The 18,853-nt window shown below is 45.7% G+C and overlaps 2 protein-coding genes across 2 annotated transcripts in view; both read left to right on the top strand.

The window, feature by feature from the left end:
* The window catches only part of LOC308590547 (phospholipase A2 inhibitor gamma subunit B-like), a 45,237-nt gene extending 29,618 nt beyond the window's left edge, over positions 1–15,619 (top strand). Inside the window, exons 3-5 of the mRNA XM_081200690.1 lie at positions 11,100–11,252; positions 14,650–14,796; positions 15,314–15,619. Coding sequence (XP_081056816.1) covers positions 11,100–11,252; positions 14,650–14,796; positions 15,314–15,501 — 488 coding nt within the window. The 3' untranslated portion in view covers positions 15,502–15,619. The remainder of the gene's footprint in view (positions 1–11,099; positions 11,253–14,649; positions 14,797–15,313) is intronic.
* Positions 15,620–17,225: 1,606 nt separating this feature from the next.
* LOC308590533 (phospholipase A2 inhibitor gamma subunit B-like) overlaps positions 17,226–18,853 on the top strand; it is a 41,848-nt gene continuing 40,220 nt past the window's right edge. The window contains exon 1 of the mRNA XM_081200668.1: positions 17,226–17,299. Within this exon, the coding sequence (XP_081056794.1) occupies positions 17,237–17,299 (63 nt within the window). The 5' untranslated portion in view covers positions 17,226–17,236. The remainder of the gene's footprint in view (positions 17,300–18,853) is intronic.

The following is an 18,853-nucleotide window of genomic DNA, read 5'->3' as shown; positions in this document are numbered from 1 at the left end:
CAGAGTGTATCCCCTTGATGCTTAAAAAGTCTTTCCTTTTTTCTCCCCCTTAAAACAATAATCACACAGATTCTTGCTTGAAAAAGGTAAAGATAACATATACTCATTCAGAATACTTGTTGAAAAGTAACAGATACAGCAGCTTTGTCCAGAGGGTCTTAAAATGGTGATCCAGTTACAAAGACATACTTTGGTCAAGCTTATGATGGAGTCTGAGCTTTGGAGCTCAGACAAGCACATGGTTCTACATTGCTGGAAGAATGATGAGAGAGCAAAGTGCCCAAACCCTCAACAAAATGGGGCACAGTGGGTGAAATATACTTGGAGTCGAGTGTGGATTTCATGCCCTTTATTCAGCTCATAGTAGCGAGGACTGGAAGTTCCCCCCAACTGTCTGCTTTATATACATTATTTACACAATGGGCCCCACATGATTGGCTTATTCCGGTATTCACCTGTAGGCCTATCAGGTTGTGGATTCACTACCACCTGGAGCTGGATTGGGTGGCTCCTGTGGACCAATCAGACTGCTGCATTCTGAATCCTATTGTTCAAGGACCAATCAGACTGCTTTATTTTGGATCCTATTCAACTCAGTACATAACACCCCTCCCCTCTAAGTTCCAGTCCTGCCCGGGAGGTTGCATTCATAGTCCTCAAAGTATGCTAGCCACCTATGTATGCATTGCAGCCTAGGGTGTTCCCTGGTCAGGGGTTTGGGTTCTGGCTCGTGTTCTGAGGATGCTGGCTGTGATGCGGACGTTTGGTCTGGCGCAACCGGCTCACTCAGTCATGGCTCTGGTTCCAGTGTTCTTTCGGCCTCGCGGGTCCTCTCTGTATTTACTGATTCTGCTTTCCCTGCAGCCCCTCCTGCTCTAAGGGCCTCACTGTCCCACTGTTCCCTTGGGACCCCTCTGACCTGTCCTCCTCCTAGTTTTCTCCCGGGAATCGTCGCCATAGCTGGTTGCAGTGGCAGTGCCAGCATTGCCCCCCCCCCCTGTTAGCACCTCATACGACACGGGGCCAGTGACCCTGGTGACTGTGGCGGGTACCCATGCCGGGCCTGCCTGCAAATTCTTTGCATACACTGGGTCCTGGGCCACGAAGGTCCGGGGGTTCCTGCCTTCTCCCACCACTACCTCATCCTGAACTCATAGTAGCAAGGACTGGAAGTTCCCCCCAACTGTCTGCTTTATATACATTATTTACACAATGGGCCCCACGTGATTGGCTAATTCTGGGATTCACCTGTAGGCCAATCAGGTTGCGGATTCACTTCCACCTGGAGCTGGATTGGGTGGCTCTTGCGGACTAAACAGACTGCTGCATTCTGGTTCCTATTGTTCTAGGACCAATCAGACAGCTGCATTCTGGTTCCTATTGTTCTAGGACCAATCAGACTGCTTTATTTTGGATCATACTCAACTTAGTACATAACAGTGAGAGTTCATTCTTGGAAACTTACAGGAAGAAACTCAGAGGGCTTCAGCTCCTGTCATTTGCCTATCTAGCAAACATGCATTGTTGGTTTGGTTGCATGGTAAATATCCCGCACTTCACAGGCGGGTGGCAGTCCCCTCAGAAGTCGGAGCACATCACCCGCAGGAGAGGCAAGGAAAGTCCGCCTTCTCATTCACCTCTCACCATGCCCAGTCACACTATCTTTCACCAGGACTTCAGCGCCACGTCTCTAGATCCATGGGGAGAAGTAGGCAGGGGCATGTTAGCAGATGAGGAAGCAGACAGAGGAAGAGGCCTCGTGGCATTCTATGTAGTCTTACAAAAATATAAATGCTAGTCTTCACACAATATAGGCAAACATTTTCTGATGTCCCCCTTGTTATCCCAAAGAATGATGTACTACCTGCACCCCCCTCTCCTAGGCCCTGTAGAGGGACATGCAGTGGCTGCATTTGGCCCCCAGGTGAGCGGTTCCCCACTCCTGGTATAGATTACTCAAGGCCTCCATAGTTTCCCGATTTTCATTCTCCTTTGGCTTCCCTTACTTAGCCAAATGAACAGCTTGGTGATTTTAGAAAGAAATTGTGAAACCATGTTTCTTCAGCAGGTACATTGTGAATCCCCTTGTCTTCAGCAGGTACACTGGGTGAGCACCACTTTGAGGCAATCAAAATTTGGGCTAATGTTAGATTTCTCACAAGCTTCAACTGGCACAGCTTGCATCCGCCTGCTGAACCAGTCCAGCTGTTACAGAACCCTGTTGTTGAAATGGCTAGCAAGATGCCTGTGCAAAGCCTCAAAGCAGGACTGGACAGCAACACAAGTTGGTCTCATCCTGTCCCCCCGCTTGTGATTCCCACCAACTGACATTCACAGGAATACTGTCCCCAACACTTGAGGAAGAACATGGCCAAATTGGTTAGTAGCCATTGATAGCCTTATCCTCCATCAGTTTCTTCTAATCCTCAATCAAACACATCCACGTTGCTGCCCAGCTTTACTTCCTGAGAGCAAATTCCAGAGTTTAACCATATGCTATTTCAAACAGTACAGTGGACCCTCAGGTTACATTACCTTTAGGTAACGTAACTTTTGGGTTGAGGACGTAGCAAACCAGGAAGTGGGTTTGCCACTCGAGCTCACGCAGAAGTGCTCTACACACCTCACGAATGCGCAAAAGTGCTCCACTGCTCTGCACACATAAGGAGAAGAGGCGCCTCAGGTTACGAAGATTTCGGGATACGGCCAGGCCTCCGGAACAGATCCCATTCGTAACCAGAGGTACCACTGTACTTTCTTCCATCTTTCTCAAAGCTTCCAACATTCACTGTCCTTAGCTGCCCACAGATTCTAGTATTGTGAGGAAGGAATAACAGCTTTTCTCTGTCCTGTTGCAATAAAGGCTTCCTGTGAATTGAAAGCTGACTAAACCTCTGATGTGTAAGGAGCTACAAGAATTGCCCCAGTTAAAGGATCTCAGTGCTTGAGGTGTAGCATAAGGGTTTGTGCATTCCTCAAGGCACTTTTGGCTCACATTGCTCAGGGATCAATGGAAATAAACATAAGCACCTTGAATGTGATGTGGCAGCAAATTGGCAACCAGTGCCACTGTCTCAGCAACAGAGTGACACGTAGGCAGTAGTCTGCTGCTATGAGCACTCTGGCTGTTGTGTTCTGCAATAGCTGCATCTTCTGGACCTGATACAAAGACAGTCCCACTGTCCCACTGCATGCTGGCATAATCAAGTCTTGAAGTTACCAGTGCATGAACCCAGGCTTCCTGTGAATTGAAAGCTGACTAAACCTCTGATGTGTAGGGAGCTACAAGAATTGCCCCAGTTAAAGGATCTCAGTGCTTGAGGTGTAGCATAAGGGTTTGTGCATTCCTCAAGGCACTTTTGGCTCACATTGCTCAGGGATCAGTGGAAATAAACATAAGCACCTTGAATGTGATGTGGCAGCAAATTGGCAACCAGTGCCACTGTCTCAGCAATAGAGTGACACGTAGGCAGTAGCCTGCTGATATGAGCACACTGGCTGTTGTGTTCTGCAATAGCTGCAGCTTCTGGACCTGATACAAAGACTGCATGCTGCCACAATCAAGTCTTGAAGTTACCAGTGCATGAACCCCTGTGTCCAGGCTGCCAAGCAATTGACCTGTCTTCAAGACACAGAAATCACTCATTCATAAGGCCTCCAGTTTTTCATGGTTCAAGCTCAGTTTGTTGGCTGTCATGCACCATGGCATCCAAGCACGAATCCAGAGTTTCACGCCAAAACTCCAGTTGACTCTTCCCAACAGCTTCATATTGATGTTCAAGAGCCACTGCATACCATCCAACATTCCTCAGATGAAAACAGGGACATTTCTCACTCCCCACAACTGACACTCCCCCCATTTTTGTCCCCCATCCCATGCCCCCACACAGCATTTTCTATCAAAAGAATGGCAAGTTCCACAGCCACATCACGAACAGGACACAGCACGTACATCCTCCACTGACCTGAGAATACCCCATTATCCCAGTTTTATTTTATTTCATGTTTGGTACATTTACAAGAGAAAAGCATGCACCAATAAATAAATTTTAGAAAGTGGCAACATTGGACACAAACATAACAGATTTTTGGGGTAGAAGGGAAATCTAGACTCTTTGCACTCCCCCCTCCATGCCGCCCAGGGAGGCCTTGCCCTCTGCTTGCCCCTCAGATCCAATGCATTATGTGGGGGAAAGCCTCAGTTTTAGCAGCCTCTCCTGCTTTACCTTTGCCATCTCTGCATATTCTAAGACTTTCACCATCCATTCTTCCTTTCAGGGTATTCTCACAACTTTACACCTCTGAGCATAAAGATCCCTTGCCACTGTCGCTGCATACATAAACAGAGTTTGGAATTTTGCTGACCAATATCGCCTGCCAGAAGGGTTCTGGACTCTTGGAAAAGTCAGTTTGATTTCCCCCCCTCCCCATATTATATATCATACCCCCAAAAACCTTAGTCTTCCTACAGGTCTACCACATGTGACAGAATGGCCCCGTGCAATTCTTACATTTCCAACATTTTTTTTGTACGTTCTTATATATTCGATCTAAGCTCTTCAGAGTGAAATAACATCGGTACATCATCTTATAATAATTCCCTCTTATAATATGAAGAAGAAGATGGTGAAGGAAGAGGACATGAGCCCAATGTCACTCTCACCACCCCCTCCATTGTGATTACCAACATCTGGGAGTCCCATTCTTCTTAGAAGAAACAATGTGAAGAATCTAAGCTGACAGTAAATTATGTAGCAGCATTATATATTACACAAATATATACATTACAGTGGTACCTCAGGTTAAGAACTTACTTCAGGGTATTCTCACAACTTTCCAGCTGTGAGCATAAAGATCCCTTGATTTGGAATTTTGCTGATCAATATCCCCAGCCAGAAGGGTTCTGGACTCTTGGAAAAATCAGTCTGATTTTTGATTTTTTAAAAATCATTATATAACATGTCCAAAAAGACCTTACCCTCCTTGCAGGTCCACCCCATGTGACAGAATTACCCCTTGCAATATTTACATTTCCAAAACTTATTATACATTCTTATACATTTGAGCTAACCTCTTTGTGTTGAATGGTTTATTTAAATATTAAGGTTCCTTATTGTTTTACAAAATGTGTATCTCTTTAAAGGCCAGAGTAAATATCATGACCTAGTTTTACAGCTGTGAAACAGTATAGCAGATGCTGTTAAGCTGCTGCCGCCTGATTTTTGTTCTCATCCTGAAGCAAAGTCCTTAACCCGAGGTACTATTTCTGTGTTAGCAGAGCCTGTAACCTGAAGCATCTGTAACCCGAGGTACCACTGTACTAACTTTGCAGCAAGAAAACTCTCCCAGGACATCTGTGGTGCTGCCACTCTCCATCTCTCATTGTCCAAATGCCAAATCCACATCATTCATGATGTCTTTGAGTTTCATCAGCATCACAAGAGAAACCAAAGCAAAGGACGTGGAGCTATGCTTGTGTATATCCAACCCCAGTAAAAGATAGTCCCTTAAATCTGCAATCTCCTCTGGACCCAGACCTGCAATCCCCCCCACCTGCTCTTAACTCTGTTGTTGTTTAGTCGTTTAGTCGTGTCCGACTCTTCATGACCCCCTGGACCAGAGCACCCCAGGCACTCCTGTCTTCCACTGCCTCCCGTAGTTTGGTCAAACTCATGCTGGTAGCTTCAAGAACACTGTCCAACAATCTCGTCTTCGGTCGTACCCTTCTCCTGCCCTCAATCTTTCCCAGCATCAGGGTCTATTCCAGGGAGTCTTCTCTTCTCATGAGGTGGCCAAAGTATCAGAGCCTCAGCTTCAGGATCTGTCCTTCCAGTGAGCACTCAGGGCTGATTTCCTTAAGAATGGATAGGTTTGATCTTTTTGAGTCCATGGGACTCTCTTAACTCTAATCAACTTATTTTAAAGAGCAAGTGGACCAATTCTTTACCCCAAACAAGTGCATTTAATGGGAGGGAGGGGATCCGGGTCACTGTGCATTTTATTACTGTACCACAAAGGAAACTGTGGACAGACATTTGTCCCCCTTTCAAAAAAGTTCATACTGTCAGGGAAACTGCCTTGGCTTCCAGAAGCCTAATCCAGTTTCAGTGCTGTAACCTGATGGACCCGTTTCCCCACATCCAGGGTTGAGAAATTGAGGCTGGCACAGATTAGGAGGGACGTGTCCTTGGAGTTATTGGAAGGGGGAAGAGATTTAATTGATTTTCAACACTGTGCTTTACATTATGGTATAGCATAATTAAAATTCTAGCAATTTATGACACTGTCCTGAATCCATTGTTCCTGGGTGCTGGCAAAGTACTCCTTACAATCCTCTATAAATTCCTCCAACTAAGCCTCTTCATGCATCAGTTCCTTGCTTGGCCCAGTGCTGTTCTCGAACTCCTCCCTGCCTCTACAGCTCTCTAGAATGATGAAGACACTCCTGATCTCCTGCCTCCTCTTGGCCCTGCTTCCTCCAGGTGAGCAGAACCACAGCCGCTGTGCTGTTCATCATGTTTCCAGGAAGGAACGAAGCGGGGTGGGGGTCAGCCATTAAAGCAGGATGAGGAAGGAACCAGGACTTGTGGTTCCTTTGAAAGGGAGAGGAATAAAGCACAAGGCCAGATTACACAGAACCCTCTATGATATATGGTTTTTGTTGCCAATATTCAATTTTTATTTAACCAAATGCATGCAGAGAGGTGTGGCATCCCCAAGTACATTGGGGGAACAAGAAAGGCAGTAGTTCACTCTTCGATGAACCAGAATCCTGGCTCATATTTAAAGTAAAGAGTAAGTTTCTTGCATTTGTAGAAATTTATGATAGGAGACAATGTATAGGCACTATTCTTCTCATATTTTGGAGCGGAATCACTCTGCCCCCCCATGCAAACTTTAAGTTTCCTGGTGTTAAATGCCACCCCAATCTCTGAGTGGAGTCGGGTCACAGGGGTACCAGATGTGCTTACCAGAGTCTGTTATGTTTGCTGGTGCTGATGGGAGTTGTAGTGCAACTTCGGGAGGGTTAAAGGTTTCCCCACACCTTCTCTACTGGTCCTCTCCCTCAGACTGCAGGAGCCATCTTGGACAATCATTCTCTGGTCTATGCAAGGCCCACCCCCATTCAGAGTTTAAGAACTACAGAGGGAATATATATAGAAAGCATTATGTAGCTGAACAATGATCCATCTAGTCTAGCCTCTTGTTCTTGCCATGTGTCCTATGGGAAGCCCCTGAGAAAGATCTGAGTGCAACAGCTCACTTTCTGTGGTTTCCAGTAACTAGTATCCAGACAAATAGTGCCTACAATATTGCAGGCGGGAAAATATCAATTGAGGATGGTAACCATGTATGTATCTAGTCTGCTTTTGAAGCTATCCAAGTCAGTACCTTTGCTGCCTCTAGTAAGATGAAGTTTGTAGCAAAAAGTGTTGTGTTCATGTACCTTGACGCAGACCTATTCCTCCTACACGGTCACTAATGTTTTCTAAACCCATTTTTCCCCCTGTCTGCAGTGGCATCTCTGATATGTGAGTCTTGTTTCGGTCAAGGAAAAGATTGTAGATATGCCAACACTGAGGAGTGTGACGATTCCAGGGACCAGTCCTGCTTGTCTGCCAGCGGAGAAGGCAAACTGTGTAAGTGAGAAGAACTTTCAACCCCTTTGATTACCAAAACGTAAACCCCCTGACTCACTTTCTAAGGCCATATCTTAGCCACAAGCCACGAAACATGACTTTTCATAAAGAAGTGTTAAATGTTCTGCATTTCCTGTAGGAGCAGGGAAGAAATTCAAGTCAGTTCATATTTAAAGGTGTGTTTACTCAATTGGCAGAGCAAAACAAAGCCATCCTTCAGAATCTGCCCTTCTCCCACTTTTGCAATTCAGTTGTCCAGCCATGTAATCAATAGACAAATGCACATACTAGGGTAAAGTGTGCATACAATAACCTACAACAGCTTTTGTAGTTGGAGTCTGTCAGGTTCCCATCTCCCAGGCCAAGTGAAAAATGACCTGCAAGGGAGAGAGCTAGTCTGCCAGGATTCACAGCCAATATAGTCAACAAACATCCTGCCCCCCCCCCAAAGGGGGAAACCATGACTACTTAAATCAGTATGACCCTGCAGATAGGGCCTAAGGGTAAAAATTACATTCACACTAAATGTTGATGGTGGGGATGAGGAGTTGGAAACTGAAATGAAAATGTGGAGAAATGAATTTAAATTAAGAAACCAAGAGAAACTGACACTGACATATTGCCCCTTCCTAATTGCCTGTGGTACATGCTCCCTTTATGAGCTCCAGCATCGACTCTCATTGCTCCAGTTACAGGGTGGATTTGGTTTCAATCACGATTTAAATCACAAGTCAGTAAGCTTGATTTAATTTTTTTTTTTTTTACAGAAAGACACATTCTTGCTGGTATAATCTTAATATTTACAAGATGAAGGTTTTGTTTTTGGAATAATAAATTTTCAGAGTGGTTTTTACAGTTATATCAAAAATTACTGATTTGGTTATACTATTAGAAATACATTGACAGATAATTATGAAATTTTTGTGAGGTTTAATAAATTAACTTTATATTTGGACAACTTTTCTGCTGTACAGTACTTTATTGGAAGGAAAAAATAATCATTTCATTAATAACAACTTAAACAATTTATTTAACTAAAACAATAACATTATAGCATATGTATGCATGTTTCTTAACTGATGTGGTTAAATGATTTTTTAAAAAATACCTTGCAGGGAGTTATAAAGGTAAAGGTAAAGGTACCCCTGCCCGTATGGGCCAGTCGTGTCCGACTCTAGGGTTGCGTGCTCATCTCGCTCTAGAGGCTGTGAGCCAGCGCCGTCTGCAGACACTTCCAGGTCACTTGGCCAGTGTGACGAAGTTGCAGCTGGCGAGCCAGCACCAGCGCAGCACATGGAAACGCCGTTTACCTTCCTGCTATAAAGCAGTACCTATTTATCTACTTGCACTTAAGAGTGCTTTCAAACTGCTAGGTGGGCAGGAGCTAGGACCGAACGACGGGAGCTCACCCTGCCGCGGGGATTCGAACCGCCAACCATACGATCAGCAAGACCTAGGCACTGAGGTTTTACCCACAGTGCCACCCACGTCCCTGAAGGGAGTTATAGCACACAAGAAAAACTTAAAACAAATCCTTATTTCCTGATGAGGATAGCCTTTGGACTATAATGTAACTTAAATAGGTTCTCCAAATAGCCAAAGGTTCTCCAGTCCTGACTCACATTCAACAAATAGATAAAACTGGAGAAATCTCTTTCTGCTCCAAGCAGGGCCTGCTCAAGACAATTGGATACCTGAGGCAAACCATAAAATGCTCCCCACCCGGCAGACATGGAATAAAGGGTGACTGAAGATTCAGCCTGGGCGATTTATTGATATTTCACCCCAGGACCACCGGTATGAGGGGCAGACCGTGATGACAGCTTCACTCAGCAGTAAATCGGTGGGGGAAACCTCGCCTATCCCGAGTCCCTCTGCCTCCAGCACCCAGCACACTGAGGAAAAAGAAAACAAGCTGCAGTCTGGAGCTGGAGGCAGAGGGACTCAGGAGGGGTGGCAGTTTCATGAAAGATATATCGCTGAGTGAAATCACCATCGTGTTCTGTCCTTCCTACGAGCAGTGGGAGAAACAAGCTGCATGACGAGGCTTATAAAGGTTATTCATCCCTCCCTCCCTCCCTCCTTAAACTGCTTGGGTTAAGAGCACACCGCTGCCCTCGCCTCAGCCAAGCAATTTTGCAGAAACCCCAAATGAGCCAGTAGTGGGGCAGGGGCTCAGTTAAAGTGCTCCCCCTCCCCAGCTGCCAGAGCCTGGGTGGAGTGCAGGCTCCGGCCAGAGACAGCCTTGGCTGCCACCTGCCTGCTTTTTCAGCACAGGAGGAAAGATGGAAGCCACTCTGCCAGTCAAAGGCAGCCAGGCAGTGCAGGCAGCCCTGCAAGGCACAGGTAGGGTGGCTTTGCAGCCTGCGCTTTGCGAATGACCACCCCACAAGGAAAGAGGCAGTGTGCCTGCACGGGCACCAGCGAGGCGGAGGGAGCCTCAGAAAGGAGCTCTGAGGTGGTATTTGATGCAGGTGGCGCTGTGGGTTAAAACACAGAGCCTAGGTCTTGCCAATCAGAATGTCAGTGGTTTGAATCCCCGCGACAGGGTGAGCTCCCGTTGCTCGGTCCCTTCTCCAGCCAACCTGGCAGTTCGAAAGCAAGTCAAAGTGCAAGTAGATAAATAGGTACCGCTCTGGCATTAAGGTAAATGGCGTTTCCGTGCGCTACTCTAGTTCGCCAGAAGTGGCTTAGTCATGCTGGCACATGACCTGGAAGCTGTACGCCGGCACCCGCGGAAAATAAAGCGAGATGAGCATCGCAACCCCAGAGTCGGTCACAACTGGACCTAATGGTCAGGGGTCCCTTTACCTTTTAAACTTGCGATGGGGGAAATCTGAAACCAGCGAGACGAATTGTTTGAAAAGGACTGGAGTAGATTTCTACAATATATGAATAGACATTGCAAACATTTTAAAACATTTGCAGGATTGATTTAAAATATTTTGTTTGGTTATAATTTGATACCTGTTTACAAATATTAGAAGTAAGTCTTTTAAGTATGGAGATAAAGTAAATAGGGTGATTTAGAAATGCGAAATAAAAGTGATTGCATATGGAAGTCAGGGAGGGGGATGGGAGGAAGTGAATGCTCAATTTGAGCAAACATATATGTGATGAAGAAATTTTATTTGGCTGTTATAAAGGGAAAAAGAAATTTTAATAAACATTATATTAAAAAAGAAAAAGGAAGGAGCTCCAAGGTCCCTGCCATGAAAAACAGGGACATGGGGTGGCTCAAATGGGGTAGAGGAACTGACGAGGAGGTGGCAGATCTTGCCTCCAAGGATCACACCACAGCTTCAAAGGCAGCAGCATCAGGCGATGCTTTTCTTGGTGGTCAGATCCCCTGCCCCTCTGGATCCTGCCACATAAGGTGACCATCAATCCTTGCCTCATGGGTGGGCCAGCCCTATCTCCAGGTCTAGTAATTTCATATTCCAATTCTTTCTTTTATAGCACTTTTGGGGTCAAGAGTGGTCCTCAAGTCCTGCATCGATACAGAGTTGTGTGATGCAGACTATGCCAGTATCTCCATAACCTCATCACTGTACACCCAGATCAAGGTCTCCTGCTGCAAGACAGATATGTGCAACAGCGGACCTCCTGAAAGTAAGTATCATCATCAGGAAAGCTGGTCTCACAAAACTCAAGTAATGAGAGAGGTCAAACAACAACAAACAAGTTTTTGGCAGTATCCTGATGTCAGGCACTGGCTAGACAAGGAGGAGTGGTGGCAGCCAGTTGCTCCAGGAGGTGCCTGAGGGTGACACTAGGAAAGAAGATTTCAAACCTGATTCAGACTGGTGAGACAGGGAGGAGCCACTGACAGAGGGAACAAGCAGGGAAGCATTGGAGCCATAGTATGGGGGTGGTGGGAACTAATAGAACAAAACCCATTCATCTATAGCTCAGTTGGTTAGAGGCTGGTGCGGATGATGCCAAGGTTGCAGGTTCGATCCCCATATGGGAGGGCTGCATATTCCTGCATTGCAGGGGGTTGGACTAGATGACCCTCAGGGTCCCTTCCAACTCTACAGTCATTTGATTCATTTGAAAACCCAAAATCCCAATAAGAAGATTACCTGAACAACATACAGCATCTATTAGCAAAAATTACAATGGAGCATCACAGTTTTACTTTAGTGCTAGAAACACCCCTCCCATAATGTTACTCACAGTTCCTCTCCTGCAGCAGCTTCTGGTATTTGCATCCTATGCTTTCCTCCAAAACGCTTGAGCTCCCGCTCACCATTTTAGCCTCAAAATATCCAGTGAAATAGGTCACGCTGAGATATGGTTCCTGGCCCCAGACCACTCACCAAGTGTCATGGCTACAGTGGAATTTGAACCCTGGTCTCCTAGATTCTAGTCCAACCCTCTAACCACTACACTTCACTGGTTCATTGGTTTCCCGGAGTTCTAGCCCCCAAACCTAGAGTGACCCATTTTCTTTGATGCATTTGCATTTGTAGAGATTTTTTTAGTTGGACAGGCCTCTGTCCATCTTGTATGGGAAGGAACGGATTTCTTTTAGGAATGCTAAGAAAGATATAGTCGATGCAATGGGCTCCAGTGCCACCTAATTACTAAGCTATAGAGGAACACTATCTACACAAAGGGGAGAACCAGGTGGTACAAAGAATAAAAAGTTTAAAAAATTACATTTGTTGCTCCACTCACTTTCACAACAGGCCCTGCCACTGGCATGTGGCCCTGAGAAGCTTGTCTAGAAAGAAATGTGGCCCTCAATGAAAACTGTTAATATGAAGGTTCAGTCTGTAAGCCCCGGCTAGGCACCTGGCATACAAAAGCTGCTGGCACAGGCCTGTATCGCCATCCTTTTCAAACTACAGACAGAAGCTGGGGTTGGGATTTGAACCAAGAACCCCAAAGCTGGAAGCTGTGCTGAGCTGGAGCCTGGCTTAGTGAGCTACCATGAATTGCAAACTGAGACCCTCAGGTGCAGAGGAAGATAGGAGTAACAGCACACCAGTCCTGCTCTTTGCTTGGTATCCAATAGTTTGTTCACAGGCTACAACAATGAATGTTTTTAGCTTGATCCAGTGTACCTCGATCTTATCAGGGAATTCTGAAAGCAGATGGTCCTTAAGAGTCGTTTGGAAGCAATCCCACTTAATGGGATCTTGAAGGGCTTGAGTGTTCATTTTGCGCCTTGGTTTCCTTCCTTGAAGCCGGCTTTGAGGTATAATTTGATAACCATCGTGGAGTGTATTAGTCGGTGATCTGTCCAGCAGTTGTCGGTACTCGTCATAGCTCCGGTAAGGAGCACATCATGGCGATCTTTAGCACAGACGATGACGTAGTCTAAGAGGTGCCAGTGGTTTGATCAAGGATGCCACCATGAAGTTTAAAATTAAGTTTTCTGTCAAAAGAGTGTGTTGGTAATAACAAGGTTGTGCGCTGCACATATTGTCAAAAGTTAAAATCACTCAGGAGGATGAGTTTATCTTCCTTAGGCATCTCTGATAGAGCGGTATCCAGCTGAGAGTAAAATTTTTCTTTAATGCCTTCATTGGCATCCAGTGTTGGTGCATAAGCACTTATAATAGCAGACTGTTGGTTTTTGGTGAGCTTTATTTGGGGGGTTGAGAGTCACTCATTATTATCATCAGAGACTTCTGACAGGAGCTTCACAAGATCATTTTTGATAGCGTGCAAACCCACTCACCACAACAAGGTGATGATCCAGCGAGTGAGAAGGCAGTAAGATACCTCTGGATTGGCCAGCCCTTCTACAAACATCGGCAACATGGGCTCCTGTCTTCGCCAACAGAACAGTGCTTTCTAAGAGGATATTTGCACTATTTAACAACATAGAATAGTAAAAGACAAACTGCAGATAGAACAAAACCAAAAACAAAAAATGTATCACTAACAAGATTACTAGAACAGCATGCAGCATTCATGAGCAAATATTACAAGGAAGCTTCACAGTTCTACAGCTTCCACAGTCCTAGAAACATTCCTCACATGATGTTACTCACAGTCCCTCTCCTGCAGCAGCTTCTGATATTTACAACCCTACTCTTTCCTTCAGAGAGCCCTCATGCTCTCCATTTTAGCCTCAAACACCCATGTGAAATAAGTCAGGCTAAGGGGCAGTATCTGGCCCCAGGTCACCCAGCAAGTGTTGTGGCTCAAGTACAGATTTGACCTCTGGTCTCCTCCCACCCTTGTTCCTGATTTAGATGTTCACATTCCCTTGTTTCTGATGTAGATCTTCACTCAGCCCTCCTTCCTTGGTGGGAGGAGGCACCATTTTGTGGTTCGCCTTAGCATTCACAACACCCTGATGTAAGCTTTTCTTGTAAAAACTATAACAATACTAGGACAAATAATTCTGGGAGTGGTAGTTTCTTAAGGGTGCTGAGAGTTAATTGGAAAACCCCTATTCCCTCACAGAGCTATAGATTAGCAAACAAACCCCACACAATAGCTCTTATTAGCTGGTATTTTTTCTTAGGTGAAAGCATGGTTTTACCAAAACTAAGCACATGTTTTCCCAGAAGTGTTTTTTAAGGATAAAACTTCTAAGAGCTTTCTTTCTCTTTCCCGATCTAAGGAAGAGGGCCATTTTGTAGAATTTTATCATCGTTTGTGTGCATCTCTGGCTACCATTTTGTCTCTCACAATGCCCCCCCCCCCCAGTGAAGAAGAAGAAGGGTTTGGATTTGATATCCCGCCTTTCACACTGAGTGGTGCTCAGTGCTAAGCCCAATTGCTTAAAGTGGTATCCCTGTGCTTGAAATGTATGCTGTGAATGTGGCCCCTGTCAGAAATCTCTTGCACCATGCCTTAATGTAGCCCTGGATGAATGGAGCATGGCTGAAGCACTCCACTTGCAAAAGTGCTAGAAGGTGGTACACATCCATCTTGGAAGGAGTACAATTCCCACCCCTCATGTACAGCAAGTTGTGGTTTGCATCTGCAAAAGAAATACATTGACTAATTGCAATGTTGGTGTGGTGGGGTGATTGTTTTCCAGTGCCTGAGACTGAGACAAGGGAGCCCAATGGGCTACAGTGCCCGAGTTGCATCTCCATCTTTTCAGACAATTGTGAGGCCAGGAAGAACATCAGCTGCAGTAATGAGGAGGACCAATGCTTCCACATTGGGGCTCGCATGAAGTTCGGTGAGTCTTGCATGATGGAGTGCAGCTAGTGCCCCATCCATACTACACATTTAAAGCATAGATTTTGTTAAATAAAAATACATATTTACATTTGCACTTTAAATTGGGGGGTGGGGGAAGGGTAGGATGGAGACCCACAGGCCCAGGGGCCAAAGGCATTCCTCTAGGACTCTCTCTCTCTGGCCTTTGGGATCCACCTTAGCCACACCTCCTCTCCCTAGGCCACACCCCTCACAAGCCCCACTTCATAGCCTACCTGTATGCTTTGGCCTGGCTTGATTGTTGCCCCTGTATCTTGGTTACCTGGAGGGAGAACAGAGAGGGGGGGTTGACTGTATCTAGAAAATAGCCTGCCGTGCAAAGGTGAATTTTACATATGTTTCCATTGGCATGTGGACCTCCCAAAAGGTCACCCAGACTGGAAAAAGGCTCTTGGTCTGAGAAAAGTTGATTACCCTTCTGTTTCAGGGAGTGGGTTTTGGATTCCAAAAATATATGTGTGTGTTTTTCCCAACAGGGGGAACCAGGATCCCAGGCGCTATCCGAGGCTGTGCAACAGCTAGTTCGTGTGACTACACTCAGGGGTTGATGGAGACTGATGCAGAATCGTTAGGAATTGAGATCACTCAATTTGAGTGCACTGAAGCAACGGACGAGGATGCCACAGAAGACCTAGGGGTTGAAGAAGGGGTGGTCTCAGCCTGAGCACTCCCAGGCTTTCTTTCTAGAAGTCTAGAAGCTCCTCCTCAAAGACAGGCTGTATTTGACTTTCATGCACAAATGAAGTCATTGAATCATGCCCAAAATAAATATATATGGCAAATCATGTATGTTGTATCATTTTACCAAAAGCAACATTTCTTGGGGGAAATAATAGTGCTTGGAGATGGGAGATAGCTTTGGCAGCGAGCAGGGGTGAAATCCCTTGCCAGACTTTCAGGTCAAATTTTAATCAATAATTAGTCGACTTTGGGTGGTGCATCCCATTTCTCCACTTAAGGTAAAATAGGGAGAAAAAAGAAATGGAAGGAAGATAAAGTCCCTACCAGAGGAGAATGGCAGACTTTGGGCTGCCTTGCTGTCAAGAGTGGTGTATCCTATTTGGCCACTAGAGGTAAAATGGGGAGTGCCACAGCAGATGTGCTGCGCAACCCCCACCAAAGCTAATACTTAAGGAATTCTTTAAGACTCAGTCAATGAGTACAGCATATTCTCTTCTGCAAAACCATGTAAATATTTTAAGGTATTTAATTTAAAGTTTGTTGTGGCCTGTCCCTCTTGTACAAATTCAGATACTTCTTAAAGGGTCGTTTTGAAATTCCTGGGGGAGATTAATCAATCACAGTCCTATACTGGGACACATTTCAGTCATGTAACAGCTCAGACTGAATGTTGAGGCAGACAATTTGGTCTCACTGTTAAAGAGAGCCAGCAAGCTTTGCCTCCATTTTTTAGGGGGACTCGGGGGTTTCTTCTGGTTCCACGAAAGTTTGAGTTAACTCTTTCTTAGTAAAAACACAATTTTCACAGAGTGTCAGGACTCATGAGCACAACAGCTCATTTCCCGTGGGTTTTACTCCATGAAATCAGTTGCCAAGACGAAAGATTAACAAAAACCTCGCATCTGCCTAAGTCTCCTCTCCAGGGCTTTTTCCATGACTAAGATTATGTACAGCAGATCTCTCCTCTGCCCTTTTCTTGTCCCTCCTGGGTTGCTGTTTTTTGGGGGGAGGGGGGAGAAAGGGAGTAGCCTGTTGCAGGAGGAGGAGGGTGCCCACCACACACAAGCACAACATGATGGTATGACATCACGTCATGCCATCACCTGCTGTCCTTCAAGTAGAGAAGCGTATTGATGCTCGGAAAAGTTGTATTTATTAGATATTATCCTCCCTCATGTTTGTAAGTTCAGCAGAGTGTATCCCTTTGCTGCTTAAAAAGTCTTTCCTCCCCCCCCCTTAAAACAATAATCACACAGATTCTTGCTTGAAAAAGGTAAAGATAACATATACTCATTCAGAATACTTGTTGAAGAGTAACAGATACAGCAGCTTTGTCCAGAGGGGCTTAAAATGGTGATCCAGTTACAAAGACATACTTTGGTCAAGCTGATGGTGGAGTCTGAGCTTTGGAGCTCAGACAAACAGATGGTTCTACATTGCTGGAAGAATGATGGTGAGAGAGCAAAAAGGAAGAGGAAGTGCCCACACCCTCAACAAACGGGGCACAGTGGGAGTGTCTTTCAGAGTTCCTTCCATACAGGAAAATACTCAGAGGGCTTCAGCTCCTGTCATTTGCCTATCTAGCAAACATGCAGTGTTGGTTTCGCTGCATGGTAAATATCCCACACTTCACAGGCGGGTGGCAGTCCCCTCACAGAGCAGAGCACATCATCCACAGGAGAGGCAAGGAGAGTCCGCCTTCTCATTCACCTCTCACCATGCCCAGTCACACTATCTTTCACCAGGACTTCAGCGCCAACTCTCTGTTTCCATGGGGACAAGTAAGCAGGGGCATGATGACAGAAGAGGAAGCAGAGGGAGGAAGAGGCCTCGTGGCATTTTATGTAGTCTTACAAAAATATAAATGCTAGTCTTCACACAATATAGGCATACATTTTCAGATGTCCCCCTTGTGATCCCAAACAGAAGAACGGCTCTTTACTTGAGCCGTGAGTCTTATGCCTCCTTATCTCAGCAACTCATAAATCTTGAGGCCTGCTTGGCTCGTCTCCCAGGCTAATTAGCCTGCCGGACTTCAAAGACTCTGCCGCGGCAGCAGAAAAGCCTTGCTTTCGCTTTCCCCCACATATCTCACAGTCTTTCGCAGTCTTACTCTCCTGTAAGTGCCGTGAATCTTGGCCCATAACCTGTTGTTGGGATACTGCCAGGGAGACAAAGGCCATCATGCCTACACATCGATTCTGGATTATCCATCAATCTCCCGTAGAACAGTATCAGTCAATTAGCGACACAAGCCTCAGAAACAGCTGTCCACATTCCAAGGACCAGTGCACGCCCTTTGCAGAGTTCGCACAACAAAAGATGCACTCAGGAGAGCATATTTACAACTTTATTCAGTGTTGGTCAGAACAAAGATAAACATGACTGCCTGCCTGCGTGTCCAGGCACAGAGAGAAAAACAACAGCTATATACAAAAACAGAAACTTCCTGTGAGCCAGAAGTGCGCAGGCTGTGACACAACAACCTGCTCCCTTTTTAAGGTGGAACGGAAATATCCTAACAGTACTACCTCCCCCCCCCCCCATCTCCTAGGCCCTGTGGAGGGGCATGCAGTGGCTGCATTTGGCCCCCAGGTCAGCGATTCCCCACTCCTGGTATAGATCACTCAAGGCCTCCATAGTTTCCCAATTTTCTCTCTCCTTTGGCTTCCCTTACTCAGCCAAATGAACAGCTTGGTGATTTTAGAAAGAAATTGTGAAACCATGTTTCTTGAGCAGAAGTGCTCCACAGTGCCGCACACATCTGCATAAAGGGCACCTCAGGTTACGAAGATTTTGGGATATGGCCAGGCCTCCACAAAAGATCCCATTCGTAACCACTGTACGTTCTTCCATCTTTCTCAAATCCTCCGGCATTCACTGCCATTGGCTGCCCACAAATTCTAGTGTTATAAGAAAGGAATAAAAGCTTTTCTCTGTCCTGGTGTGAATTGAAGGCTGACTAAACCTCAGGGGTGTAGGCACTTTGGGCTCACATTGCTCAGGAATCAGTGGAAATAAACATAAGCACCTTGAATGTGACCTGGCAGCAAATTGGCAACCAGTGCCACTGTCTCAGCAACAGAGTGACATGTGGCCAGTAGTCTGCTGCTATGAGAACTCTGGCTGTTGAGTTCTGCAACAGCTGCAGCTTCTGGACCTGATACAAAGACAGCCCCACTGCATACTGCCAATATCAAGTCTTTAGGTTACCAGTGCATGAACCACTGTGTCCAGGCTGCCAAGCAATTGACCTATCTCCAAGACCCAGAAATCACTTAGTCGTAAGCCTCCATTTTTTCATGGTTCAAGCTCAGTTTGTAGGCTGTTATGCA

This window comes from Podarcis bocagei (assembly GCF_964188305.1).
Source record: "Podarcis bocagei genome assembly, chromosome: 7".
Classification (NCBI taxonomy): domain Eukaryota; kingdom Metazoa; phylum Chordata; class Lepidosauria; order Squamata; family Lacertidae; genus Podarcis; species Podarcis bocagei.
This window is presented reverse-complemented; position numbering and strand designations above follow the sequence as displayed.